General features: G+C 55.3%; 2 protein-coding genes across 4 annotated transcripts in view; both read right to left on the reverse strand.

Moving 5' to 3' along the window:
• The window catches only part of SART1 (spliceosome associated factor 1, recruiter of U4/U6.U5 tri-snRNP), a 15,038-nt gene extending 2,599 nt beyond the window's left edge, over positions 1-12,439 (reverse strand). The window contains exons 1-13 of the mRNA XM_025878543.2: positions 12,060-12,439; positions 10,177-10,234; positions 9,746-9,801; positions 9,049-9,175; positions 8,821-8,926; positions 8,477-8,554; positions 8,261-8,360; positions 8,027-8,169; positions 7,739-7,945; positions 6,657-6,781; positions 6,440-6,573; positions 6,198-6,340; positions 54-227 (exon numbers count right to left, since the gene is read on the reverse strand). Coding sequence (XP_025734328.1) covers positions 54-227; positions 6,198-6,340; positions 6,440-6,573; positions 6,657-6,781; positions 7,739-7,945; positions 8,027-8,169; positions 8,261-8,360; positions 8,477-8,554; positions 8,821-8,926; positions 9,049-9,175; positions 9,746-9,801; positions 10,177-10,234; positions 12,060-12,372 — 1,764 coding nt within the window. The 5' untranslated portion in view covers positions 12,373-12,439. The remainder of the gene's footprint in view (positions 1-53; positions 228-6,197; positions 6,341-6,439; positions 6,574-6,656; positions 6,782-7,738; positions 7,946-8,026; positions 8,170-8,260; positions 8,361-8,476; positions 8,555-8,820; positions 8,927-9,048; positions 9,176-9,745; positions 9,802-10,176; positions 10,235-12,059) is intronic.
• Positions 12,440-13,189: 750 nt separating this feature from the next.
• On the reverse strand, positions 13,190-21,954 carry TSGA10IP (testis specific 10 interacting protein). 3 transcript variants are annotated; one of them, XM_073883461.1, is made up of 8 exons: positions 21,781-21,954; positions 20,876-21,009; positions 20,363-20,772; positions 19,750-19,897; positions 17,547-17,717; positions 14,870-14,969; positions 14,535-14,659; positions 13,190-13,328 (listed from the first exon to the last, which is right to left on the reverse strand). In XM_073883461.1, exons 1-8 carry the CDS (start codon positions 21,907-21,909, stop codon positions 13,202-13,204), a joined length of 1,344 nt encoding a protein of 447 aa, XP_073739562.1. In that variant the 5' UTR covers positions 21,910-21,954; the 3' UTR covers positions 13,190-13,201. The 3 variants fall into 3 exon arrangements, with proteins under 3 accessions (XP_073739562.1, XP_073739561.1, XP_025734632.1); XM_073883460.1 differs by having other exon boundaries at positions 20,051-20,772; XM_025878847.2 differs by lacking the exon at positions 13,190-13,328 and adding an exon at positions 13,675-13,825 and having other exon boundaries at positions 20,051-20,772.
• Positions 21,955-25,010: the final 3,056 nt, after the last annotated feature.

Consider the following 25,010-nt stretch of genomic DNA (forward strand, 5'->3'; position numbering starts at 1 on the left):
GGGGAGGGGAGGGGAGGGGAGGGGAGGGGGAGGTAGGCCGCCCGAGGACCCACCATGAGCTCCTCCTGCTCCTCCCGGTTGCCGGCCAGCCCGTAGGTGGGGATCTCGCCCAAGGTGCGGCAGAACTCGGACGTGGCATTGAACACGATGGCCCCCTTCCGCTCCGGGTCCTCGTCCTCCTCCCAGCCGCGCGGGCGCGACTCCAGCTTCTTCACGATCTCCACCACCTGGGGGAGGGAGCAGCTGTGGGCAAACCCAGAAGTTTCTGGGGAGGTGCCATCGAGACCCAGAAACCCCAAATCCTCCCCAGTGGCAGAAAGACAAGCCCCGCGACTGTGCGCAGAAGGCCTCGGACGGGTCTCCGCTGCCTGCCTGCCTCCCAGGCCGCTCTCCACTCCGCACCTACACCCACCGCCCTCCTCTGCTCTTAAGCCCTCAACGGCTTCCTTCTGCCCTTTAAATTCATATCCAAATTCTACACGGCCCTTATCCGACACCCTGCAGCCTCACGTCTTCGTCTGGGACTGGGGCACAACTGGGGCCCCTTGCCGCTCCACTGCCACCCTCCCTTCACCCCCCGAACTGTTTCAGACTCAACATAAAAACCGCTTCTTCCAGAACCCTTCCCTGAGGCCACAGGGCGGAAAGATGCCCTGTGCAACTCCCACATGCTTCCAGAACTCACCCCCCACCCACCCTTCGGTCATGGTCCCAGGGTCCTGGGATCGAGCCCCACATCGGGCTCCCTGCTCGGTGGGAAGCCTGCTTCCCCCTCTCCCACTCCCCCTGTTTGTGTTCCCTCTCTCACTGTGCCTCTGTCAAATAAATAAAATCTCTAAAAAAAATATAAAAAATAACTAAAATTCATTTTGACCTGAGTGGCTGTACTTCTTAGTTTTTCACTACAGAACCATCACGTGAACGTATCTTAATCTAGTTCCCCTGCACACCATGGATGGGCCTTCTCCGTTATCACAAATAATGCAAATACAAGCAATGAGACGCTCATCTCCTGGAGCACCCGGACAAGTGTGTGTCTGGGGTACACATGCAGGAGTGGGGATGCTGGGCCAAAGGGCACACACACTTGCCTTTACATGAATTAGTCAACGCCTTCCCAATCTCATAAGAGTCCCCTACGTGCCTGTACAGTGTATGTAAAAATTCTGGCTACTCTAAATCCCGACACTTGATATTGTTAAGGCTTTGACATTTTTGCCAAATGATGTGGGTATGACCTGGTCCGTCACTGTTTCAGCTTGTCTTTCCTTGACCATTCATGAAGTTGGGCCTCCTGGGTGTTTTGTTTTAAGAGAGAGAGCCCCATGAACAGGGTGGGGAGAGGGGGGGCAGGTAGGGCAGAGGGAGAGAGGATCTCAAGCCGACTCCACGCCCAGCTCGGAGCCTGCCACGGGGCTCAATCTCACGACACTGAAATCATGACCTGAGCCGAAATCAAGAGTCGGACACTCAACCGACTGAGCCACCCAAGAGCCCCCCTCATCGGGTATTTTATTGACCATTTACCCTTCCACTTCTGTGAACTGCCCACTGAGGTCTTTTGCCTATTTTCCTGTTTTGCCAATTTTTGTCGTTTGGGTATTCTTGGCACTAACCCATTGATGGTTATATACACGTGGGCAAACATCTTCTCCTTATGGTGCCTTTTTAAGAAAACCGAAGTTCTTACTTTTTAAGTAAATTATTAGTTTTTTTCCTCATGGTTTATGCTTTACATTTGTACCTTAAAAAAATCTTTCTCTTGAAATAATCCAGTCACAAACAAAACCCCTCAGTGATTGCCCTTATAGGCGGTCCCTAGAGTAGTCAAAATCATAGGGACAGAAAGTACGACAGTGGCGGCCAGGGGCCGGGGGAGGGGAGTCAGTGTTTAACAGGAACAGAGTTTCAGCTTTTCGAGATGAGAAGAGCTCTGGGGGTGGCTGGTGGGGAAGGCTGAACAACAGCGTTGAGTGGATTTAATGGTTCAGGAGAACTGGACATTTATTTAAAAACGATGAAGATGGTAAATTTTATGTTCTGTGTGTTTTAATGCAACTTATGAAAGGAAAAAAATCTTTCTCTGCTACAAAGTCAACAATATCATTTCCTTAACCCTGTTCTGGAATGTTAACTTTGAAGTTCTTTATCTGTAAGTAAATCTTATGTAAGGTACAGGCCCAATTTCACTTTTTTCCAAATGGGTAAATGACTGTCCAGACAGCACTTGCTGAAGTGAGCACCCTTTCCCACTGGGACAGCCGCCATCTCTCCCGAGGAGTCTGGTTCCTGGCACTTCTACTCGGTCTCGGACCTGTCAGTCCATCCTTATGCCACTACTTCACCACCTCAATTACCACAACGGATAAAGTGAGATCTGTCAGAGCAAAGCTCACCACTTTATTACTGAAAGTATCTTGGCTTTTGTTGGCCCCTTGATCTTCCAAGTAAATTTAAGAATTGGCTTTCCAGGTTCCACAAAAATCCCTTTGGGATTTTTACTGGAATTGCGTTTAATCTACAAATTAATTCGAGAAGATGAACATCTTTACACTACTGAGTCCTATCCACGAACACGGCTGTTGTGGACTGAACCGTGTCCTCCCAAAATTCGTATGTTGAAACCCTGACCCCAGTGTGACTGTATTTGGAGACGGGGCCTTTAAGGAGATGATTAAGGTCAAAGGAGGTCATAAGGGCAGGGCCCTAATCCAGTGTTCTCATAAGAGAAAGGGACTCGAAGGATGCAGGCACCCAGGCCGTGAGAGAACACAGCAAGAAGTCGGCCACCTACAAGCCTCAGGAGAAACCAAACCTACCAACACTTTGATCTTGAACTTCCAGACTCCAGAAATTGAGAAATAAATTTCTGTTGCTTAAGCCACCCAGGCCGTGGCATTGTCATGGAGGCCCGAGCTGCCTAACACAAGTGTCTATCTATTTATGACTTCTTTACTGTCTTTCAAAGATGGACTGCAATTTTCTCCATATAGATCTTGCACATCACGTATTCCTTTTTATTTTGTTGCAATCCAGCTTACCTCTCATCCACTCTGCTATCGCTTATCCACGTTACTTCCCTAGCCATACTGCTTTCACAAACACTGTATTTTTTTAAAATTATGCTTTCTATCTTTTGCTGGCGTATGGAAACACAACCGGCTCCCATCGGGTAATCCTGTACCCGGCAACGCTGCTAAAGCCTGCGTGGTCTGGCCCTCATTCCCCACCACCACAGAGGCCACTTTAGACCAGAGCATCAGTGACCGCCATGCTGCCCAATCCAAAGGTCGATGCTCATCCCTGAGACCCAAATTCTCTGTGGCGGTGTCACAGATGCTTCCTTCCTTCCTCACAAGAGCCTCTTGTCACGGGACTCCCAGGACGACACCTTGTCCTCTCTGCCATGCTCACGCACTCTCCTCCTCTGGCTCCTCTCTCTTACCCACACTCACTGTCCTGGTGACTCCAGCCAATCCTATAGCTTTAACTCCTGTCTACACGCTCACTGACTTCCGCATTTAGAACTACAGTCTGGGGCGCCTGGGCGGCTCAGTTGGTTAAGCCACTGCCTTTGGCTCAGGTCATGATCCTGGAGTCCCGGGATCGGGTCCTGCATCAGGCTCCCTGCTCGGTGGGGAGTGTGCTTCGCCCTCTGACCCTCCACCCTCTCATGTGCTCTCTCTCAAATAAATAAAATCTTTAAAAAAAAGAACTGCAGTCTCAGCCTCTCCCTGAAAAGTTCAAATTCATGTGTCCAACTGCCTGTTCAGTATGAATCACCACTAATAAAAGGGTACCTTAAACTTAACAAAAACCGAATGCTTTGTTATCTCCCCCCAACCTGTTCCTCCCCCGGCTCTTCCCATCCCAGGAATGGCCCTATCTGTTCCTTAACTCAGCAAACGGGCAGCTGTTCAAGTCAAAATTCTCGGAAGTCATCCTTAACTTCCTTTTTTAAAAAAAAAAAAAAAAGATTTTATTTACTTATTTGACAGAGAGGGACAGAGAGAGAGAGGGAACACAAGCAAGAGCAGTGGGAGAGGGAGAAACAGACCTCCTGTGGAGCAGGGAGCCCGAAGCAGGGCTTGATCCCTGGACCCTGGGATCATGACCTGAGCCGAAGGCAGACACTTAATGACTGAGCCACCCAGACGCCCCTCATCCTTAACTTCTCGTACCCACTCGCAATCTCGCACACAATCCACTGACAAACACTGTTGATTCTACCCTCAAAATGCCTTCCAGATATAGCCATCTCATCTCCGTGGCTCTCACCACAGTTGAGCATCACTTCAACTGGACGACTACAACAGCTTTCCACTGGTCTTCCTCAGAGAGACAGAACTCTCGGCTAAATCTACCGCAACCGCAAGCGTCTGCCTGACGTGGCCTGTGACCATCTCCTTCCCCGTCACTCTCCCCGCCGCTCCTGCCACTGCAGCCACACAGGCCTCAGCCAACTTCCTGCACAAGCCCAGCTGGCTCCTGCCTCAGGACCTCGGGGGCCAGGTGCACCCTCATCTCGGAACTGTGCCCTTAGATGTCGCTGAGGCTCTTCATCTGGATCTCGAGTGTCACCTCCTCAGGGAGACCCACCCTGACCAGCAAACATAAAAGGGGGGGGCTCCTACACTCCTCATCTCTCCACTACATCTCCTCTTCCTGTTTCTGCTCCCAGTGGTTTTCCCGCAGGATGCTTGTCCTTCACATCCCCCCAGTAGAACTAAAGTTCCACGAGGCCAGACTTCTGTGCTCTCAGCTACCGCCCCATGTCTCTGACCCTCTTTACGGCAGCGGCGGCCCACGGATGGCCCAGCACCGGCTCTGGCGAGCCCAGCTTTACTGGATCCCCACCACGCCCGCTCGCCCAGTGATCCCAGGCCGCAGATGCTGCCAAGGCAGAGCGGCCGAGAGACCGCGGCCCCGATGCCTCCGACAGCCGAGCGGTCGGCCGGCGCCCGCTCCCAGGGACTGTCCCAAGTTGCTGCCCTGGCTTCCTCATCGCCCCAGTCTTGTGGACTCCACCGTGCCCAATCTGACCTGCCTCTCAGGAGCTCGAAGACGCCCTCCCCGCTCCTTGAAAGCCCCTCTCGGCTTGTGACGCCGCACTGGCCGCCGCACTCTGCCTCAGGGGCTGCTGCCTCTCGGGCCCCTCTGCGGGAGCCCCCGCACCCCCAACCACGGGGCCGCGGCGCTGGGCTCCCTGCTCCCGCCTCTCTCTGTCTCCTGAGGTGGCAGGGGTGCGGGGAGAAGTGTGGACGGCGGAGTTGGGCTGTTCAAACCCCAGTTCCGCCACTTACCAGCCCGTTACCCTGGCCCCACTTGCCCAAGGCCTCTGTGCCTCAGCTTCCTCATCTACAAAACGGAGAGAAGGTGTAGCCCCGAGCATGAAGTGAGCTGACACACAAAGCGTGCAGGCAGGGCCCGGCCCAGGCCTGCGCCCACTGAGACTCAGCAATGCTCGCGGCCACAAGGCCCCGCCGGCCTCTGCTCAGCTCACACCACCAGGCCCTCAAGTGTTCTAGGCCACTCCTCCCAGGACACAGGACACCTGCCGTCTCCGCCGCCCCAGCGCCCGGTCGGCCCGCCCCCCCCCCCCCCAACCTCGGCGAGATTGGCTCCTTGGTGTTATTTAAGTCTCAGTCAAATGTCGCCCCCTGCAAGGTGTCCCCTGAACAGCGGACGCAGAACGCCAGCCCTCCGGCCATCTGCTCTGCCCTCCGGCGGACGGTCGCCCAGCTCCGGGCGCTACCGGAAGTGCGGTGTGCGCATGTGCGCCGGCTCCCCGCCGTCCCGCCCTCCCGCCGTCCCGCCCTCCCGCCGTCCCGCCCTCCCGCCGTCCCGCCCTCCCGCCGTCCCGCCCTCCCGCCGTCCCGCCCTCCGGCTGCACGGGGCCCCTGCTGTCCTGCTCCCCAGTGACACAGCGCCTTACTCGCAGCAGGCACCCAACACCCAGCCACAGACGGGAAGAAGACAGAGAAGGCTCCAACCCTAAAATATCTTAGAGCGAACGCACTGCTCGAGCTTAAAGAAATCTACCAACACCACATTAAACAAAAAAGAGGACCCGAACTGGAATGCAGGTGCCATGGTCATGAGGACAGGTCACCCCAGACGCGCCTGTCCCCGAAAGCCCTGGCCCTGCGGAGGCCAGCACGCGCCCGCCCCACACCCAGCCTCTGGGACCCCCTCACCTTCTCACCGCTGTCTCGCAGCTGCTGGAGCTGCTGGAGCTGCCGCAGGCGGCGCCCCTTTTCCAGCTGCTTCTGCAGCTCCAGCTCCGCCTCGTCCTCCTCCAGCACCTCTGGGGACCCGGCCTGTGGTGCTCCACCCTCCTCTGGAGGAAACACAGGAGACCCCTGCTTGGATCATCTCCTTGCCCCAGGGCGCTTGGCCCTGCCCTTGCCGCCCACCCTCGGCCGGCTGGGCCCCTCACCCTCATCGCTGATGTCCATGTTCTCCACGCGGGTGTCATCTGACTGCGGGGGCCGAGGTGTCTGCTCCTTCTCCTCCTCCTCTGGGGCCTCCTCGTCTGCCTCAGGCACTCGGCGCCGACCCCGGCCCCGCAGTCTGTGGAAAGAGGCCTCTCCAGTGAGCGTGAGCCCCCCTAGACCAGTCCAGCCCCCACACCGCAACCCTGTTTCCAAGCCCACCTGGAACCGAAGTCCCCGTCTTGAGTCTGGTCTCCAAGAGGCAGCAAGTCATCAGCCCGGACTACCACCTCCTTCTCTTTCTTGCGGATCTTCTTCACCCTCCGTTTGGTCTTTTTAAAGGTCACCTGAGGGAGGGAGAAGAGAAAGGAGACATGAAATGGGGAAGGTGGACAGCCACGAGCGCACAAGAATGAACACTTAAAAAAAATTTTTTTACTAGGGGTGGGGGAGGGCAGGAGGGAGGGACGGAGGTGTGGAGGAGAGGAAGAGGGAGAGAGAATCTTAAGCAGGCTCCACACCCAGCATGGAGCCCCACGCAGGGCTCCATCCCACAACCCTGAGATCAAGACCTGAGCCAGAATCAAGAGGCAGACGCTTAACTGACTGAGGCCCCAGGCGCCCCAAGAACAAATACTTCTTTAGCATTCCTCCATGCCAGTCACTGGCCTAAGCACTTTACACACTCACTCACACACACACTGTATGAGGTAGGTGCGATCTCATCCCACCTCTAAGATGAGGAAAACCAAGGCACAGAGAGGCTAAATTCCTTGCCTAAGGTCACCCAGCTCCTAAATGGGAGAGCCAGGATTGTGAACCTTATTCTTCAGGCTCCAGAGTCCTGCTCCTAATCACGCAGCCAAGAATCTACTGAGCCAGACGTCTACCTCTGTGTTCACAATCATCCCAAATACAAAACCCACAGACAATGTGGATTAAATTACCACTTAACCACACTGTTAAGAATCCTTGCACCAGCCCTCAAGAGATGGCTCCTGCCATTCCCATTTCAAACAGGGTGCCTCAGGCTCACAGTTAAATGACTCACCCAAGGCACAACCTGGCTACGTCATGGAGCTCGAACACGAGCTCAGAACCATCTGTCCCGGCAGTCCCTGTTCTGTCTACGCTCACCGTCTTCCCGCAGCACCGCCCCAGGGCTGCCATACATGGCTGACCACGACGGCCAAGCCCCTCACGCTCGCTCTTCCTCCACAGCTGCCCCGGGCAGCACACGACCCCAGAGGAGAGGGAGGAATCCCACCCCAATTACAAAGTGCGGATGCAGGCGAGGAGCTCACCATCTCCTCGGGCGTGAGGTACTCGGAGGCAAGCCGGGGCCCTGCTGTGCTCAGGGACTGGGCCTGCAGCCGCAACTTGGCCCGGATCTCCTCCAGCTCCCGCTCCCGCAGGCCATCAGCGGTACCACCCTGCTCCAAGCGGAATGAGTGTGGCCGCTCGCCCTCGAGCTCCTCATCGTACTTGGACAGGATAGAGCGGGGTTTTTGCTGCAAGACAAGAGGTACTGGTTGGGACCCAGCCTGGCTCCTGAAAAGCCACAGAGCCCCCATCCTCACTGCCCAGCCTGCCTGTGCCAAGTCATCCAGGCTCTCATCCTCTGCGTAGGGCAGGTAGTCAGGCTTCTTCTTCCGGAGCTCCACGTTCTTCTCTGCCCGCTCTTTATCTACGAGGTTCACGTTCACCAGCACATCCTCCTCCTCCTGCAGCACACCTGCGGATAGGGCAGGAGCGGCGGCCCATCATGCTTGACCTCGGCACAGCAGTGCCTCTGCCCCCCACCTGAGCACCGAAGCTTAACCCACCTTTGTCCTTGAGGGTGAGGATCACGGTCTCCCCTTCTCGGAAGGAATCAATAGCATGTTCCACAGTGAGGCCCTGTAGGTCCCGGGCACTGTACAGGTCCTAGAGGGGAGGGGGAACGTCCAGCCAAGTCAGGAGCCCTGACCCACCCAGACCTGGGATCCCAGCACCAAGGACGGCAATGGTCCCCACCCACTGCCTCCAGCCCGGCTGCTCACCTGCCGCCTCTGCCCAAACTCCTCCTCCACCAGAGTGCTGACCCCAAACTCTTGGTCCATCTCCTCCAGCAGTTTGGCCTATGGGATGAGAGGGGGGTGACCTATGACCTCAGGCCATTCAGCATCACTGGAAGACACACGGGGACCAGGTGGGAGTGCCAAAAAAAAAAAAAAAAAAGCAGGCCTTATGGAGCAGCTGCTAAGAATCCAGAGCAGACACCACTGACCATGGACCTCTGACCTGTCTGAGCCCAGTGACCTCCCAAGGACAAGTCTCTGGCCTCACCAGCCAGTCAGGTCACCAGAGGCACTGAGCGACCACCCCCAGCTGCCCAGGCACTCACCCTCTTCTCTGCCAAGTCCTTCTCCTTCTGAAGCTGCCGGCTCCTCTCAATCCAGGCTGCAGTGTCATCCAGCCAGGGGTCATCCTCCCCCAGCGTCTTTATCTTTCTGAAGAGAGAAGAAAGTGGTCTTCTGGGGAGCCCCACTCCTGCTCCCCGCACCCGACTCAAAAGCTCTTTGGCAGCCCCCTCAGCTCCTTCCCTTGCCCACCCTGGCAGAGACCCCCTCACCCCAGCTTTTGGTTCAGGAGGCGCTTTTCTTTGGCGGCTGCCAGCTTCTCCCGTAGCTCCTCTCGCTGTCTCAAGGCCATAGGGTTGATGACATCGGCTGCCACGGGCTCCTCCTTGGTGCCCGCCTCTGGAAGGGGGGCCCAGACGTGAGGCTATGCCTGCCCATGGCTGGTGGGGAGAGGAGGGAGCCACTCACCCTGCCCCCTTCCAGCTCAGGGGGCCAGAAGGGGCCGGGGGGGGGGAGCTGATCCTTCACTGCCCTCCTCCCACTTCAGCCCCACACTTCCACGTCCCCCCCCCCACAGCATGATGGGATCCTCCACACCTTACAAGGAGCCCCCAATCCCCCGCCGCCCCCAATCATGCTTTAAGAAACCAACAAACCCAACACCTGCAGAGCCTAGATCAGTCTGCGGCACCTGTGCATGTGTCTCAGCCTGGCTACTGTGGCCTCACAGCTAGAGCAAGCACACGGTGCTAGCCATCTGAACTTAAAGAATAAGCCTATTCCCAGCCCCCCATCACAACTGTAAGGAAAGGCCTTGTGCCTATCAACAAGTACGTACACACACACACAGGGCCACTAAATGGTGTGGAACCTGAGCCATAATCCAACCCTCCTCAAAGACCCCTTCAGATGGTCTTTCGCCTCCACCCAAATGCCCTTCCTCACCCCCATTCTCGGCCCCACACTCACCCTTCTTGACGGCATTGACCTCCAAGGGTTTCAACCCCAACTTTGCCCGGAGTTTACTGAGCACAAGAAAGAGAAGTGTTAGGAGCTGTCAACGAAATAAGAACATCAAAAACATTTCTGGACAGACAGGGGGTGAAAACAGGATGGAACTGAGAGGTCCTAAGGGTTCCCAAAGCAGGGACTGACCCAGGCAGCCTAGGACATTGGGACAGACACCAGCCTCCAAATCAGGGAACACGGGCGCTAGGCCTGGCCTGCCCCTAACCAGCAAAAGGCCATCTTTCCTCTTGGGTTTTAGTGTCCCCTTCTATAACTCAAATGGTGATGCTACAATTCCAATTAAAATGTTTAGTGGGTGAAAGGCCCCCGAAGAAGCTGTCCCAGAAGCCCCATCAAAAAATAAAAGTAAACACAAGGGAGACAGAACTTACTTGGTCTCCTCGATGCTGAGTGATGAGGCATCTCCTGAGCTAGTCTTGGAGCTGGCCGCTGGAACAAGAAGCATGGCTGAGGAGCTGAACAAAGGGCCAACAAGCCACATCTCTGGCTCTAGCTGCAGGGACCCCCTCACCAGCACCTGGGCCTTATTGAGACACCCGAAACCAGCAGCCTTCCTTCACCCCAGTAGCTCCTTCTACCTCAGTCCTAATCTCTTGACACCCCAACTCTCTGTATAACCTTCCTTTCCTGACCCAAAAGGTCCAACCTTGCTGCATCCTTCACCTTTGCCTCCGCTCCACTTCTGTATACTCTGTTTTCAGCCTGCACTGCCCTCCTTGGCCTAACTCTGATCGACAAGATCCTATCCAAATGCAGAGACCAAATGCCACCTCCTTCTTGAACTCCTTTCAATGATTGATCCAAATGAACTGCTCTCCCCTGAACTCCACAGCCCCATCACTCACTTCCGAGTCTGTTTCTCTCCACAGGTCAGGGACCATGTTAGCAGCATGATTATGTCCTCTGTGCAGTTCATCCGGTCAAGAAATGTATTTATTGGTCTCTGATTTGTGATGGATGTTAAGAACACTGAGATAAAGCATTTCAGACCTCTGCTACCCACCTCACAATCAGCAAATAATTTCACGGAACCCCACAGACAGAAGTTGGACACCATCAAATGGAGCCCCCCCACCCAGCTGCCACCCCCTGCTCATCCTTCCTGCCTCCCCACCCCACAACCTACCTCCTCCCCCTATATCTCACCTGGACTCTGGATCCCAACCTCTCCAGGCTCTCTCCAAGGTCACCAGCCTCCTTATTTTTAAATCCAGTGGATTCTTTTCAGCTCGAATTTCCTTCACTTTCTATGGCGTGTGATACTGTTGATTACTGCTTCTATATCTCTGTTCCCACAGACCCCATGATACAAGATTCGACAGTTTTCCTGCCTTTCTGGATACTGTACCACCAGGCATTTTTGTAGCATCTTGCTCCACCTATTACTAAAACGTTGGCATTTCTTAGGTTCTACTGTCCACTCCCTCACTCTCTCTCAGTGGACCTCATTAGCCACCTAAATACTCATGACTTCTAAACTGCTCTACCCAGCCCAAACCCTGCACATCAAATGCAACGCTCCCCAAAACTGAACTCTCTCCCCTCAAAAGTCTGCTTCTCTCCCAAAGTCCTCAATTTCAGTACACAATACAACCACCCATCCAGTTGCTCAAACCACAATTCAGGAAGTCATTCTCAATTCCTTCTTCCCACCCTCATCCAAGTGCTAAGCTCTCTTAATTCCTCCTTCAAAACAGTTCTTCAGTCTGTTCAGGTCTCTCCATCCTACTGCTACTCCCTCAGTGCGGCCCCTATCAGCCCTCACTTGACTTCCAGTGTTAACTACTCTTGGGCCAGTTCTCAGTACAGTGATTTTTGCAAAATACAATCAATGCATTCCTCAGCTCAAATCCATGGCTCCCTACAACCCTCAAGACAAAATTCAAGTTTCTATAGGGTCCTTTGTGCTCGGACCCGATTCATATCTCTGCTACGAACCCTACACGATTTGCCCAATACCAGATTTCTTCTTGGTTCTACACACGCTAGCACAACTTCATTCATTCGCTCAACATTTATTGAGGGCCTGTGATGTGCCAATTTTGAGAAAACAGAAAATCTCTGCTCCCGCGGAGCTTAGCAGACGAAGGCAATCTTTAATCCTAAATGACCGTAGGTAGACTCTTTAACAACACAGCCTCGAGGTGCCTGGGCCCCGGCGTGCTCGTGCTGCACACCCAGGCCAGCCAGCCCGCCCGCTCCCGGACCCCCGGCCCGGCCCGCCCCGCCCCCCCCCACAGGCCCCGCCCCTCACCGGCCTCGTAGCCGTCATCGCGCTTCTCCCGCTTCACGCGCCGCTCAGAGGGCTCTGCCTGACTGCGCTCCCGCCCGTGCGCGCCGCTGCGGGCCTCGGCTTCGGCCCCGCGCCGCCCGCCCCCGCGTTCGCCCCCACGCTCCCGGCTCCGCTTCCGACGTTCGCCGCCGCTGCTGCCGCCGCCGCCGCTCCGGTGCTTGTGTTTTTTGTGCTCCCGGTGCCGCGGCGGCTGCTCGGTGGCGCCTCCAGTGCTGGCCGCCGCCGTCGTCCCGGCCGCCTCCTTCTCTCCGCGGTGCTTCTTTGACGACCCCATGGTGGTACGTCCGCCCCGAGCCCGGCCGCCGCCGAGCCCCGACGACGCAAAATGGGAATACTTCCGGGTCGCCCGGCAGCCGCTGTCGTGTTGCCGGAAACCAAGAGTGGCTGCTTCCGTCGTTCGCCTCAGAGCCCGCCCCAAAGGTTCATGGGAAGGCCGGGATCGGAGCCCAACTGCGCAGTTGCGGCCGTCTTGGTGTGGGGTGGCGGTCTTTTTAAGCTGGCAGTATCACTGCGCATGCGCTCCAGGGGGCGCGTGGACCCGGTTGCAGGTCCCTCAACTATAAACCCTTTAAGCCAGCAACCTGGGAGCTGGAGGCACCTCCCGGCCACGGGACGCTCCCTGCCTCGTGGTCTTGCCGTGGATGGCACCTGCCGCTCCAGTAGGCGTTCTCCTCCTAGTGGGTTCCCCCGGGACGTGGCTCTATCGGGTGTGGGACGACGCATTATATTCTGAGACCCCCCCCCCTTTCACAGCCCATACTTCCGAGCCCCTACAACCAGTATTGTCAGCAAATGCTGCCTTCCCACTTTCCTTGGATTGTTGTTTAAGGTCTATTTATTTGAGAGAGCACAAGCGGGAGGCGCAGGGAGAGGGAGAGAAGCTCGGAACTGGACCCTGAGATTACGACCTGAGCGGAAACCAGGAGTGGGAGCCTTAACTGAGCCCCCCAGGCACCCCCCATTGCGTTTTTTAATCTGTACTCTGAACTTCCTGAAACAGTACAGAATTTGGCACATCTGTGTATGTGAGCTCCCTCCCACCTTAGGGGCTTCAATTTATTACTTAAAAGTTAAAATCCCGCGGCTCCTGGGTGGCTCAGTCGTTAAGCGTGTGCCTTGGGCTGAGGTCGTGAGGATCGAGCCCCGTATTGGGCTCCCTGCTCTGCCGGAGGCCTGCTTCTTTCTCTGCCACTCCCCCTGCTTGTGTTCCCTCTCTCGCTGTGTCTCTCTCTCTCAAATAAATGAATAAAATCTTAAAAAAAAAAAAAAAGTTAAAATCCCAATTCACATAATCCCTCCTCGGGCCCCTACCCCGCAGTTGCTCGGTCTGGTGGTCTGTGTGCAACCCACCTGTTATAGTGTGAGGTGTGCACCCCTTTAAAGACCCAAATCTTCCCCCCCCCCATGCCCACCAACTTCTCAAAGGCCATTATTGCTCTGTGAGGTGACCCACTCAGGAGCAGCTCCACAGCCAGCGCTCCTGGGTGATGGGACAAGCTAAGCCTGCTGCCACCTGCTTACCTCCTACTCCCAGCCTGCAGCCTCTTCCTAGCAGCACCAGAAATTACACACTGTATTTTCCATAAAGCGTTTAATTATTTTCTTAGGGGCTGGACTCTTGGTTTGGGCTTGGAGTGGAGTGCCTGTCAGGCTGGCTTCCAGTGCATTCTGTCTTTGCAGGGCTCTCAGAAGAGTGCTCCTTTCTCACCCCCATTGACCTGTGGCTCCTTAAAGACGGAGACACAGATAGAGACCATGGGCTCTAGCTCCCCACCCCCATGCCTGAGGAGACCTGGGCTTTAGGAGAGGAAAGGCCATGATTGACAATGTGGGTTCAAATCTGGCTCCTATGCTGTGTGGACTCTGAGCAAGTGATTTCCCCTCCTCAAGCCTCGGTTTCCTTATAAATGAGCCTCACTATCCCTGCTGTGCGCCAGGTTGTTCTAAAGCATAAGGGACAGTATCCCGGGGGTGATTCGTGTGACACCACCCCATAACAGGGGCTTGGTGTGTGGCCATTCAGCTGGCCACAGATTCCTAGACTGCCTCTGTGGCTTAATTGCTCCTGTATCTTCAGGCAAAGCCCCTGCCCCTCAGGTCCTTAGTTTCTTTATTGGGATCTGGAGAACATAACCCTGGTCCTGCCTTCCTCGGGTGACATGGAGGACAGGGCCTGGGGAAGGACTTATTGACCGCTAGAGCTAGGCAGAGCCCTTCAGTCCAAAGGAGTGGACCAGGCCAGGACTGAAGCGTAGATTCAGGGTGGATCAGCCTGGTTGCCCACAAGTTTTCTCAGCTTTTCCTTGGATGTCCAGTCCAGGCTGGAGGTGGGCAGGGAGACAACTGGGGGAGACCCGGTAGGGCCCAGAGTGCTGACAGTGGCACCCCTTCTCCCTGTAGCTGGGCAGAGCCAGCTCTTTGACTAGACGGCCTCACCTGGGTTTCCTGGAGGTGCCCTTTGTGTCCCACTTTCCTGCCTCAGTCAGTAGCTGTTCCTCATCCAGTCCCAGTGCTGACAGCACCTGGGAGAAGCGCCGGGTCACTGTGAGCCGGGCATTGACCTGAGGAGAGAGAAGAGTTCCTGCTCTGCACCAAGGCTGCCGAAGACAAATGGTGCTGGGATTACTGAGAGGGTCCCAGGGCTTCCAGATGGGCAGTGGCCCAGGGCCCCGTCCAAAGGGGCCCCTCTCACCTTACATCCCTACCCACTCCTCCAGTGAGAAGTGCTGTTCTCAGGGAAGGGGCATGCTTGTCCAGGTGCTAGCCCTCACCTGCATGGCCTGCTGGAACAGGTAGGGCCGGGCCTGCACCCTGAGCTGGATGCCCTGCAGCTCTGCCTGATACTGAGCAAAGCGCTGTCGCTCCTGGCGCCTGCAGGGAGAGGGGCCTCTGGGCAGCTAACCATGAACACAAGCCAGCTCCACGTCTTGAGTCCACTCATCCTCACTGAGGACTCGACATCCTCCCCACCCTTACCTTGCAAAGCCATTTCATTCCCATCCTCGCCCTGTATTCCTCCTGAGGTCAGTGGTGTGGAAGTTATTTGCTCCATTTTACCCGTGATGAGCCTGAGGCCCAGGAGGGTTGAGGGACTTGGCCAAGGTCGCACAGCTGGGAAGTGAGAGACTGAGCCCTGAGTCCAGGTCCGCAGGCCGTGCAGCCAGGGCTCATCTAGCCTCCCAGCCACCCCCAAGGGAGAGCGGCCAGCACTGGATTCAGAGCAACTAGGTTTCTGCTTGCACAGCCTCTCCCCTCCCTGCATTTACACCCCTGCGCCCTCTCACACTGCACCTGTGAGGGGGAAGCCGGGGCTGTTGACCATGGCTTTGGGCAAGGCCCCACTCTGGGTTCAGTTTTCTCTGCACTATGGCAGGGTTTAGACAAGTTTGTCACCATTCTCTTGTGGTTCTTATAAGCACACAACTTAAAAAATGGGATGAAGGAACAAAAGAATTAAGTTGCAAATCAAAGAACACTTCCTGAAAAGATCAGGGTTCCACGGGGGAAGCACACATCCGTTTACAAAAACCTGGTCTGTGGGCTTTTCTGAAATGTGTCTGTTCATCAGGCCGAATATCCGGGCAGCAAGGGGGGGCCCTCTGGCCACACGGGACCAGGAATCCTGTGAAGCACGGAAGAGAGGTCTCGGGGTGTGTCGGCAGCACCCACACACAGAACGGGAGCGCGGGGGAGACAAGACTCCGAGACTCATGTTGGGGCCTCTAGCAAACACGCAGGGGCCCCTCAGAGAAGCACCGCCTTGTCGGGCCAGGACTCCTGGCCATGTGCCAGGAAGGAGCCTTCCTCCATGCACGAATGAGAGATGAACCTGAAAACCCGTGGCCAGGAACAGAAGTTATTGCAAAACGGAGTCTTCAGCATCCATGAGGTAATTTCAGCAGTTACAAAAGGCGGGGGTGGGGAATGAGCCTGGCATTCAGTCTCTGTCGCGCCTATGATGTCATGCATATTTTTCCTTCTTGATTCTTGATGCTGTTTGTTAGAATTGAGAGGAAGTCCGTGTCTTGGAGCCCCAAGCAGAAAGGAAGCTTGTGACTGGATGTCAGCCCTGTCCAACATCTGGGAGGAAAAGGAAGGCACATAGCCTCGCTACCACAGGGTGACCTCTCTTGAACCCGCCCCCCCTGTGCAGGGCAGAGCCTTTGCAGCTCAGAGAGAGCAAAAGTCACAGGATGTACGGGCTGAGAGACCCCCATGGAAAACATCTGCTCTCAAGTAGAAAATAAAAGAGGTGTGTGTGAAAGACTCCTCTCGTGGACATCTGTCACTTGGAGTCCTGAACCTTGCGCTTCCTGCCTTATTGAAAAAATAAACACACAAACAATGAACTTGAGAGGTCTGGCAAGGAGAAAGCATCTCCCTGATCCCTGGCCAAGGATTCCTTTAAAACACCCTTGACTTCTTAAGAGCCCTGGTTTTCTCATCTTCAGAATTGGGGATGATAAGCCTGAACTTCAAAGAGTAGGTGATCAGAACTCTGTTGAGTCCTTGGTGGCCCCGCCGCAGGGGCAGAGTCTCTGGTCTCTTCGCAGCCCTCCACTCAACCTTGACCTAGCCCTTCTCCCAGGATGAAAGCAGATGAGCTGTGGAAAGGGCAACCCTGCTGCCAGGGCACCCAGTAGGTGCTCAATGTCCACGGCCCCGGTGATCATATTTATTTGTGTTATCTGTTCCACTAGGTGGGGCTTTTGGGGGAAGACCCTGGCACACTTTATCTACAGATTGGGTATTCGAGCACTTGGGAGACGGGGTAGCAGGGTGGCTAAATGGCTGCCCAAACTGGAATCCTAGTTTTGTAACTCACTTGTGACCTTTGGCAAATTATTTGAGCTCTCTGAGCTCCGCTTCCTCCTCTGTCGAATTATGGGACTGATGATAACGCCTGCCTCGTGGGCCTGTTATATGAGTCTAAAAAAGATTTGCTTTTAAATACACGTTTGCCTCTTTCTTTTTAATGGTCAGCATATAGGAGGAGAATAAGCAGATGACTCTTCACCTGACGGCAAACAATGGTTGTGCCCCGGAGTGAGATGACATGTACTGTTTCTGTGCTCCGTGAATGATTTCAGTAATATCTACATTTTGATAATAAGCATGCCTGGCTTTTGAAGTCAGAAAAACGGGATTTGAGCATGTGGTAACGCATGTAGACCAGTTTAACCGTGAGCTTCTGACAGCTGCAGGATTGTTATCCTTAACTGGGTGACCTTGGCTCAGCCCCCTCTCCTCGAGTGCCTCAGTGTCTTCATCTGTAAAGTGCAGCCAAGTGGCCCGGCCCGCCTGCCACGGCTGTAGGATGGCCGTGGAGACTCAGCCCTGAGGGAAGATGAGAGCCAGGTCTCCTTTGTCCTTCCTCTGACATCTGACATCTTGCACTGCCTTCCCTGCCCTCTCCCCACCGGGCCCTCCCCAGCCCAGGCTTCCTACCTCAGCTCCTCCAGCTTGCGCTGGGTGGCCCCCGGCCCCCGGCTCCCTCTGGGTGTATAGGCCGCCAGGCAGCGAGCCACCTGCTGCTGGACCCGCTGCTCCCGGGCCCTCCGCAGCTCGGCCTGCTGCCGCTCCTCCTGCTGCTGCCGCTCCCAGGCCTGCAATAGTCTTCTTGGGTAGGGAGAGGGAAAGAAGAAGGTGGGAGAAGTCTAGGGTTGCGGCGGGGGGCAGCAGTCTCATCGAGGCCAGGAGCAGGGAGAGGAGTATGGGGGCCCGAGGGAGGGATCACAGGCCTGGGGGATGGGGTTTGTCATGGAAGTCTAAGGTGATGAGGGCTGCATCTGGGGCTTGCCCTCAGGCCCACCTCAAGGCCTTTCCCTACTGTTCCTGGAAGCGTCCTCCCACTGTAGCCAGCTGTGTGCCCCAACTCTGAACTTCCTCAGCCCTGTGGGGCCTAGTGCCCCTGTGCCCTCAGCCGTATGGCTAACTTCCCCTGGCAAAGCAGCTCTCCTGAGGGCAAGGGCCAGATCTTGTTCTTCTCTCTGCCTCCCATCTCTGGTAGGAACTAGGTTCATGCCTTTTGGTTTGAGGGACAGATAGATGAATGGATGGGAAACAGAAACAAAATAGTGAGGGAATCAATGGATGGATGAAGGGGTGGATGAATGGTGTGGATGGTTGAGTAGACAACACCTAGCTCCACCTGGAATGTTCTTCCCCTAGCTCTGATGGCCAGTTCCTTGTCCATGAGGTCGTTGCTCAGATGTCAGAGAGAGACTTCCTGACCACCCCTTTCTACCTCCCAGGTATTTTCCATTTCTAGCTATACATTTTGTTCATTTCTTTATTCATTATCCTTCATCCCATATAGAGTGTAAGCCTCATGAGAGCAGGGTTCCTCACCCCTCTCTTCACCACCAGTGTATCCCCAGCCCCTAGAACAGTGCTTCACATAAACAGAAACTCAGTGTTGGTGAATTCATGCATAATCCAATCATGGCTGGACAAATGAAAGGGTAGATGCACTCGTTCACTCAGCACATATTTCTTGAGCATCAACTGGGTGCCACGTCCCTTGTAGGGCACCAGGGAGGCCGTGTCCAATAAGATCTGGCACCTGTCCTCAGGGAGCTCTAAGCCTGTACACAGGGAGAGACAGGCAGCCTGGCACCCCAACGCAAGGCCGTGTGGCAAGAGCTGTGGCAGAGGCAAGCCCAGGGGAGAGCTTCCTGGAGGGAGCCTGACTTGGAAGTTGGAAGATGCATTGAGTTAGCTGAGTGAATGAGGGAGAGGAGCAGTCCTGGGAGAGGAAAAGCATGGGGCAATCTGGCCCTTCTGACTGGCTGGTGTGGGAGACAGGAACCTCCTTACTGAGAAATCTGGACTTTGTTCCAAGTGCACTGGGAAGCATGGGAAGCAAGCAGGGGATGACAGAGTAAGACTTGAGGGGTGCTATTAGAATGCTGAAATGGATTCTCACCTGCCACTCCTAACTAGTCACCAAGACCTGCTGAGCCAACCCCCAAACATCTCTTAAGTGGATTCCCCTCTCCAGTCACGTGGCCAGCTGGTTCAGGCCCTTATCTAGACAATGCAACAGTGCCCCTTCCCAGGCTTCCCCCTCTGCTCTCATTGTCTTTTGTTCAAGCCCTAAGTATAGCAGTTGTCTACATAGCAGTATAGCAATTGCTGTCTTGCCCATCTGTCTCCTTTTCCAGCAGACCTTGACTTTCTTAGGGCTGGGTTCAAGTCTTTTTATCTTTACATCCTAAGCACCCGCGAGTGGATATTCAACATACGTTGCATTAATCATTTAGTTCATAGATTAATGGATGAACAGAAGATGGGAAATGATTGAAAAGTGGCTTGTGCCAATAGACACCTGACCAAGCAGACAGAGATGGATGGATGGGTGGATGGATGAGTGGGTGTGTGGATGGACAGATGGGTTGATGGACAGATAGGTGGATGGATGGATGGGTGAATGGGCGGATAGATGGGTGAATGGGTGGGAGGGTGTGTGGATGGGTGGATGGATGAGTGGGTAGATGGGTGGATGGATCCACAGAAGATTGGATGCCCAGAAGAGTAGAGAATGGATAAATGAAGGAAAGAGTGAGAGGCTGAATGATTCAGTGTCTCTGGAGAACTGGCTCCTCTCTACTCCCAGCCCTTTAGTCCCACCCTTCTTCTTCCACCTTACCTCGTGGCCTCCTGTCGTTTGTGGAAGGTATGGGTAGGAAAGTTGGCAAACAGGCAAGTCTCTTCATCTCGCAAGGCACAGGTCTTCCCACTCCGATTGGAGGCCTGGACAGCATCCCGCAAAGCCTTCCAGGGCTGCTTTTCAGGGCCTATCCACAGTGGGACAAGTCAGAGAGTAGCCTCCCTCCCAGCCCAATCCTGCCCAGCACCTGGAGCACAGCACAACCCTGTCTCCCCAACTTAACCTCTCTTCCCAACTGTGTGGTTTCCTGGGGACCCAGGCATTGATAGCCCACACTCACCACAGTCCAAGTCTTGCTGTAACTGCCTCTGCAGCTTCTCCAGGTCCCATGGCCCCTCCAGCTCCTTGGCCCTTGACTTCCTCCTCTGTGATCCTCTGAGGTTGGAGCTGGAGCTGTTCCCCTTGCACTGCAGGTCACCCTCATTGGAAGCCTCTTCGCCAAAATTCTGCCCCTTTCTCTGAGAACCAGCCCTCCTTCTACGGGGGGCCCTGTGCTCCCCCACCTCGGGCTCCTCTGTCACCTCTGCAAATGGCTCCTCTTCTAAGATTGACCCCCTCCCAAGGAGGTGGGGCAGTTCCCCAGGGCTCATACCCCTCTCTGCCTCCTCAGCACCCGGGGCTTCCAGCTCAGTGCCTTCCTCGGACTTGGATCCTGATCCTGACCTCTTCCCAGGTGGCTGGATGTCACACTCACTGAGTGCCTCCGGTTCTTGGCTCTCCCTTTTGCCAGGAGAGATGGGGACGAAGCCGCGGGCCCCGAGCTGTTGGCTCCTCTCCAGGTTTGGCACCTCTGTCTTCCAGCAGAAGCCATGGGCCTCTGGGAGGGTGGCTGTGGACTTGCACCTGGCCTTGTACTTGAGGACTGCTTGGGGCAAAGGCATGGCCTGGTAGCCAGGGGCCGAGAAGGAGCTAGGCTGATGCAGAGCCCGGCCATCAGTGGTGAAGCTCTCCCAGGCCCACTGGAAGGGGAAGGAGGGTTTCCGAGAAGAAGAGGGGATGAGACTGAGGAAGGAGAGGACAGGGAGCAGGGGTCAAGGTCAGGGTGCGGGCCCGCAGTCGGGCCTGATAACCAGCATCCCACCCAGCCTGGCGCACAGATGCTTACTCTTCAGCTTCAGCAGAGCCATGCCCTTTCTTGTTCCGGGCCTGGGGCCTCCGGTCCTTCCTTGCCGTCTGCCCTGCGCTCTGAGACCTCGGCTGCTGGGCCGGAGTCACACCATCGCCACTGCCAGTCCTCCCCTAGGTGAAGAAAGGGAGGAGGCCCAGCTCTGAGCAGCCTCCTGGACCACCCCACACCTCCCCCAGGGGAACCTCCTCTTCTGTGCACCCTGGCTGGCCCCCTAAAACCAACTTGTTACCACTAAAACTGACTGATCACTACCGTAATTTTTAATATTTAAAGATGCTGCTTACTGAGTACCTGCTGGGTGCTTGGGATTTTCACGCATCAACTCATGTGAATTTTCCCAAGGACCCTATATTCCACCGTTATCCCTATGAGATCTCATCTCATCCCAGAGGAGAACAATGAGGCTCAGAGAGGCGACATCACTTGACTAAGGTCATCCAGCCAGTAAGTGGAGTCAGGATCTGAACATGTTGAGTCTGTCCCCAGAGCCTAGATTTGTCACCATTGTACAATGCTGCCTCTTGAGTCCCGGACAGCTCTTCTGAATGCCCCATGGGGCCCTGGACTTGCTAAGTCAAGGTGGAGGAACCTCATTATCTTTCCCAAAACCCTCATCCTTCTGCAGTGTTCCCCACATCGCTCCACTGGAAGCCTGGAAGCCATCCCTGGGTGAATTCCTCGTCTTCACCCCGAACCCTTGAGGCCTCCCTATGGTCGGTCCCTGCCGGCCTTGGGCCTTCCTGTCTCTCACCTGGGCCTCAGGTCCAGTCTCATGGCTCCTCCAGCACCTCCCTCAGCCCTGACCTCCATGCCCCCAGGCAGCCTGCCTGCCTCCAGGCAGTTGGAAGTCCCCCCCGCCACCCCCATGGGACCTCCCTCACCTGCTCAGCCTGGGGGATGTCTGACAGAAACTTGAGCAGCCCGATGGTCCTCCCTGGAGCCTGGAGCCTCATGTCCTGCCCTGGTCTCCCCGAAGTAGTCCTGCTCAGCTGTTGGTGGGTGTTTCGCATATTGGTGTCCTGCCCCGTCCCCCACCCCCATCTGCCAGCCTTGGAACTGCCCGCCCCACCATCTCTATGGCAACCAGTTCTCAGCCAGTCTCAAGGGCTCTGGCAAAAAGCAGGCCAGGGAGGGTCAGCCAGGGTATGTGGGGCCTATTTCCTTCCGGGGGGGGGGGGCGGGGAGGAAGTTCAACAGGAGGCTGAGGAATAGTCCAGGGCTGGGAGTCCCAAGGCCCAGGGCCAAGCCCTGCCTCTGCAGGACTCTTCATTGACCTGGTGGAAGTCCCCTGTCCTCACTTGGCCTGTGTTTCCCCACCTATCTGTGCAAGGGACCTCAAGAGACTTGACCATTTGGAAGGGTCCTTACACCCTAGGAAGATGGCCGGGTGGTCCCTGAGGTGGGCCCTCTCCCTCCACCTGCCTCCTGGGCTGCCCCACCCCCAGCCCCAGTGGAGGCCTCACAGAAGACAAGCTGAACTCTCTCTTGGCCTCCCAGGTCCTGACAGGGGAAGAAAGGCCAGGAAGTTGACCACCATGCCCAGGAGGGAGGCAGCAGGCAACCAGGGCCCAGAGGAGGCTCTGGAGGGAGTCAGAGCATTTGAATCTTACCCCAAACTTCTAAGCATCACCAAAATGCCTTGACTTGGTAAATCCCCATGGGACGCCCAGGGCAGACCAGTGTAACCAGCAGCATAGGGATGTGGGGCAAGCCAAGGCCCTAGAGACCGGGCGGCAGGGCTGGAGGCCTGGCTTAGCCCCTCACCAGCTCTGTCGCCTTGGGCAAGTCACCTCTCCCCTCTGCAAAACTGGAAATCGTGGGCCCATCCCATAGGTTTGTTGCAAGGATTAAATGAAATCATAAAGGCAGTGCACTGGATAAATGTTTGTTATTATTACTGCTATAACAATAATGGACTGTTCCTGGGAGGTCACAACCCGTAATGGTTAAGAGAACGGAGGAGGCGCTGGGGTTCAAATCCCAGTTCCACTTGTTCCTCTGTGTCCTCTTGGGCAGCGTTGGGCTGGTTATAACGGCATCTACCTCCTGGGGTCACAGTGAGGATCGAATCAGTTCATAGGTACAGGTCCACATAGAACATTCCAACGGCTCATCCTAACTGCTATGGAGGAGCTGTTCCTCCTTAGCCAACAATGCAGCCCCAGTGAGACCAGTAGAGGAAGCAGATCCCAGCAGATGCCCTACAGGTGTGTTTTTCCCAGACTTTTATTTCTGTAGACTCTCATCTGCTCTCAGACCCCAGCCCAGCTGGTTTCCCGGACAAACTCTGGGCCACTTCCTTCCTAGGCAGAGGGCAGGTCTGGGTCTCTCACGTTAATATTTTCATGAGGTGCGTGCAGACCTCTTTTCTTCTCTAGCCACTCTCACTTCTCAAGGGAGCTCATACGGTCTGACACAAGCCGTCCTTCGCCTTCCACCCGCCCCCAAGTTTATATATATCAGCCCTGACTTCTCCCATAAAGTCCAGACTCCTATCCACCAGACGTTCGACACGCCACTTGGATGATGAATAAGCATCTTGACTTGGCATGTTGGAAATTAAGACGCTCCCCATCTCAGTCAAGGTCACATCCATCCTTCCTGTCGCTCAGACCAAAACCCCAGCGGCATCCTGGATTCCTCTCTCTCACACTCCACATCCCGTGCACTAGCAAACTCTGCTGGTACCACCTTCAGAATTCATGCAGAATCCAGCCGCTTCTCCCCACCTCCACCAGGAGCGTGCTCCCCCAGACCCACACTGGCTCTCATCTGGGTCACTGCAATGGCCCCTTCACTTGGCTTCTGCTCTTGCCCAATTCTATTCCGTACTCAGCAGCCGGAATGATCCTGTTAAGACCAGAGTCTGTCATGCCTTTGTTCAAAACTCTCAAATGGATCCCATCTCTCATAGGGTAAAAGCCAAAGTCCCATGGCCTCCTAGGTCCTGCTTGATCTGTTTGCCCCACCTCTCTGCAGGTGCCATCCCTGCCCCCATCACTCACTCTGATCCAACCACACTGTTCCTTTAGCATACCAGTCAGTCCCACCTCAGGGCCTTTGCACTTGCTGCTGTTGCTTCCTGAAATGCTCTCTCTCCAGAATTGCTATGGCTCACTCCCCCACTTCCTTCAGGTTTCTGCTAAAATGTCCCCTGCCAAAGACGGACTAAGTGGCACTGTGCCCTTACTCGACTTCACTTACCATACTTCACATATATTCACTTATTGCCCGCCCAAGGATGTGGCTCCAGCAATCGGCCCTCTCCTCGGCCACTTTCCACTCTCTTCAGAATCACTTCTATCAATGCAAATGTGCTGTCATTTCTCTCTTGACCTCACTTCTCCTTCCCCAGCACTGCCCCCTTTCTTTGTTCCCCTTTGCAGCAAAACCTCCTGACAGAGTTGACCCGACTTGCCAACATCAATCTCCCCTTCCTGTTCTCTCTTGGACCCGCTCCCATCAGGCTGCTACCCCCTCTGCCCACTGAACCCGCTCCTGCATGTTCCCCAGCCACCCATTGCTAACTCACGGTGCTCTGGATCCTCCTACTGTTCTGGCCGCTCCTTCCCCACTCCTTTGCTCGCCCCTCCTCCCCTCCCAGGAGCAGGCTCAGCCTGCGGGCTCTGTGTCCACATTCACCGTCCCGGTGGGTCTCATCCAGGTTCATCTTTGAAATACTGTCTGTCTGCAAATGAGTCTCAAAGTTCTCAGTACTCCTGGTCTCTCTCTCCCAGACTCGGAACTCCATCCCTCTCTCCCAGACGTCAAATTTCTGCTCCACTCCTCTGCCGGGATGTCTAATAGGCATCTCAAGGGTACCAGGTCCCAAACTGAGCCCTCTGTCTTTCCCACGGCCCTCCCCATCTTAGCCAAGTGCTTATCTATCCTCCCAGCTTCTCGATCCAAACCCTGGACTCCTCTTTCTCTTCTCTGTCCTGCGTGGCAGTTAATCCTCCTGTCAAAGTGTATTCAGAATCGGAACACTTCCCCCCCACCTGAGCTCACACCACTCTCAACGCTTATCTAAATTTACCATTTCAACCATTTTTAAGTGTACCATTCAGTGGCATTATCATATTTACAAAATGTTGTGCAACCCTCACCGCTA

Source organism: Callorhinus ursinus, unplaced genomic scaffold (assembly GCF_003265705.2).
Source record: "Callorhinus ursinus isolate GAN/ISIS: 27379988/994484 unplaced genomic scaffold, GSC_fseal_2.0 scaffold51, whole genome shotgun sequence".
NCBI lineage: Eukaryota > Metazoa > Chordata > Mammalia > Carnivora > Otariidae > Callorhinus > Callorhinus ursinus.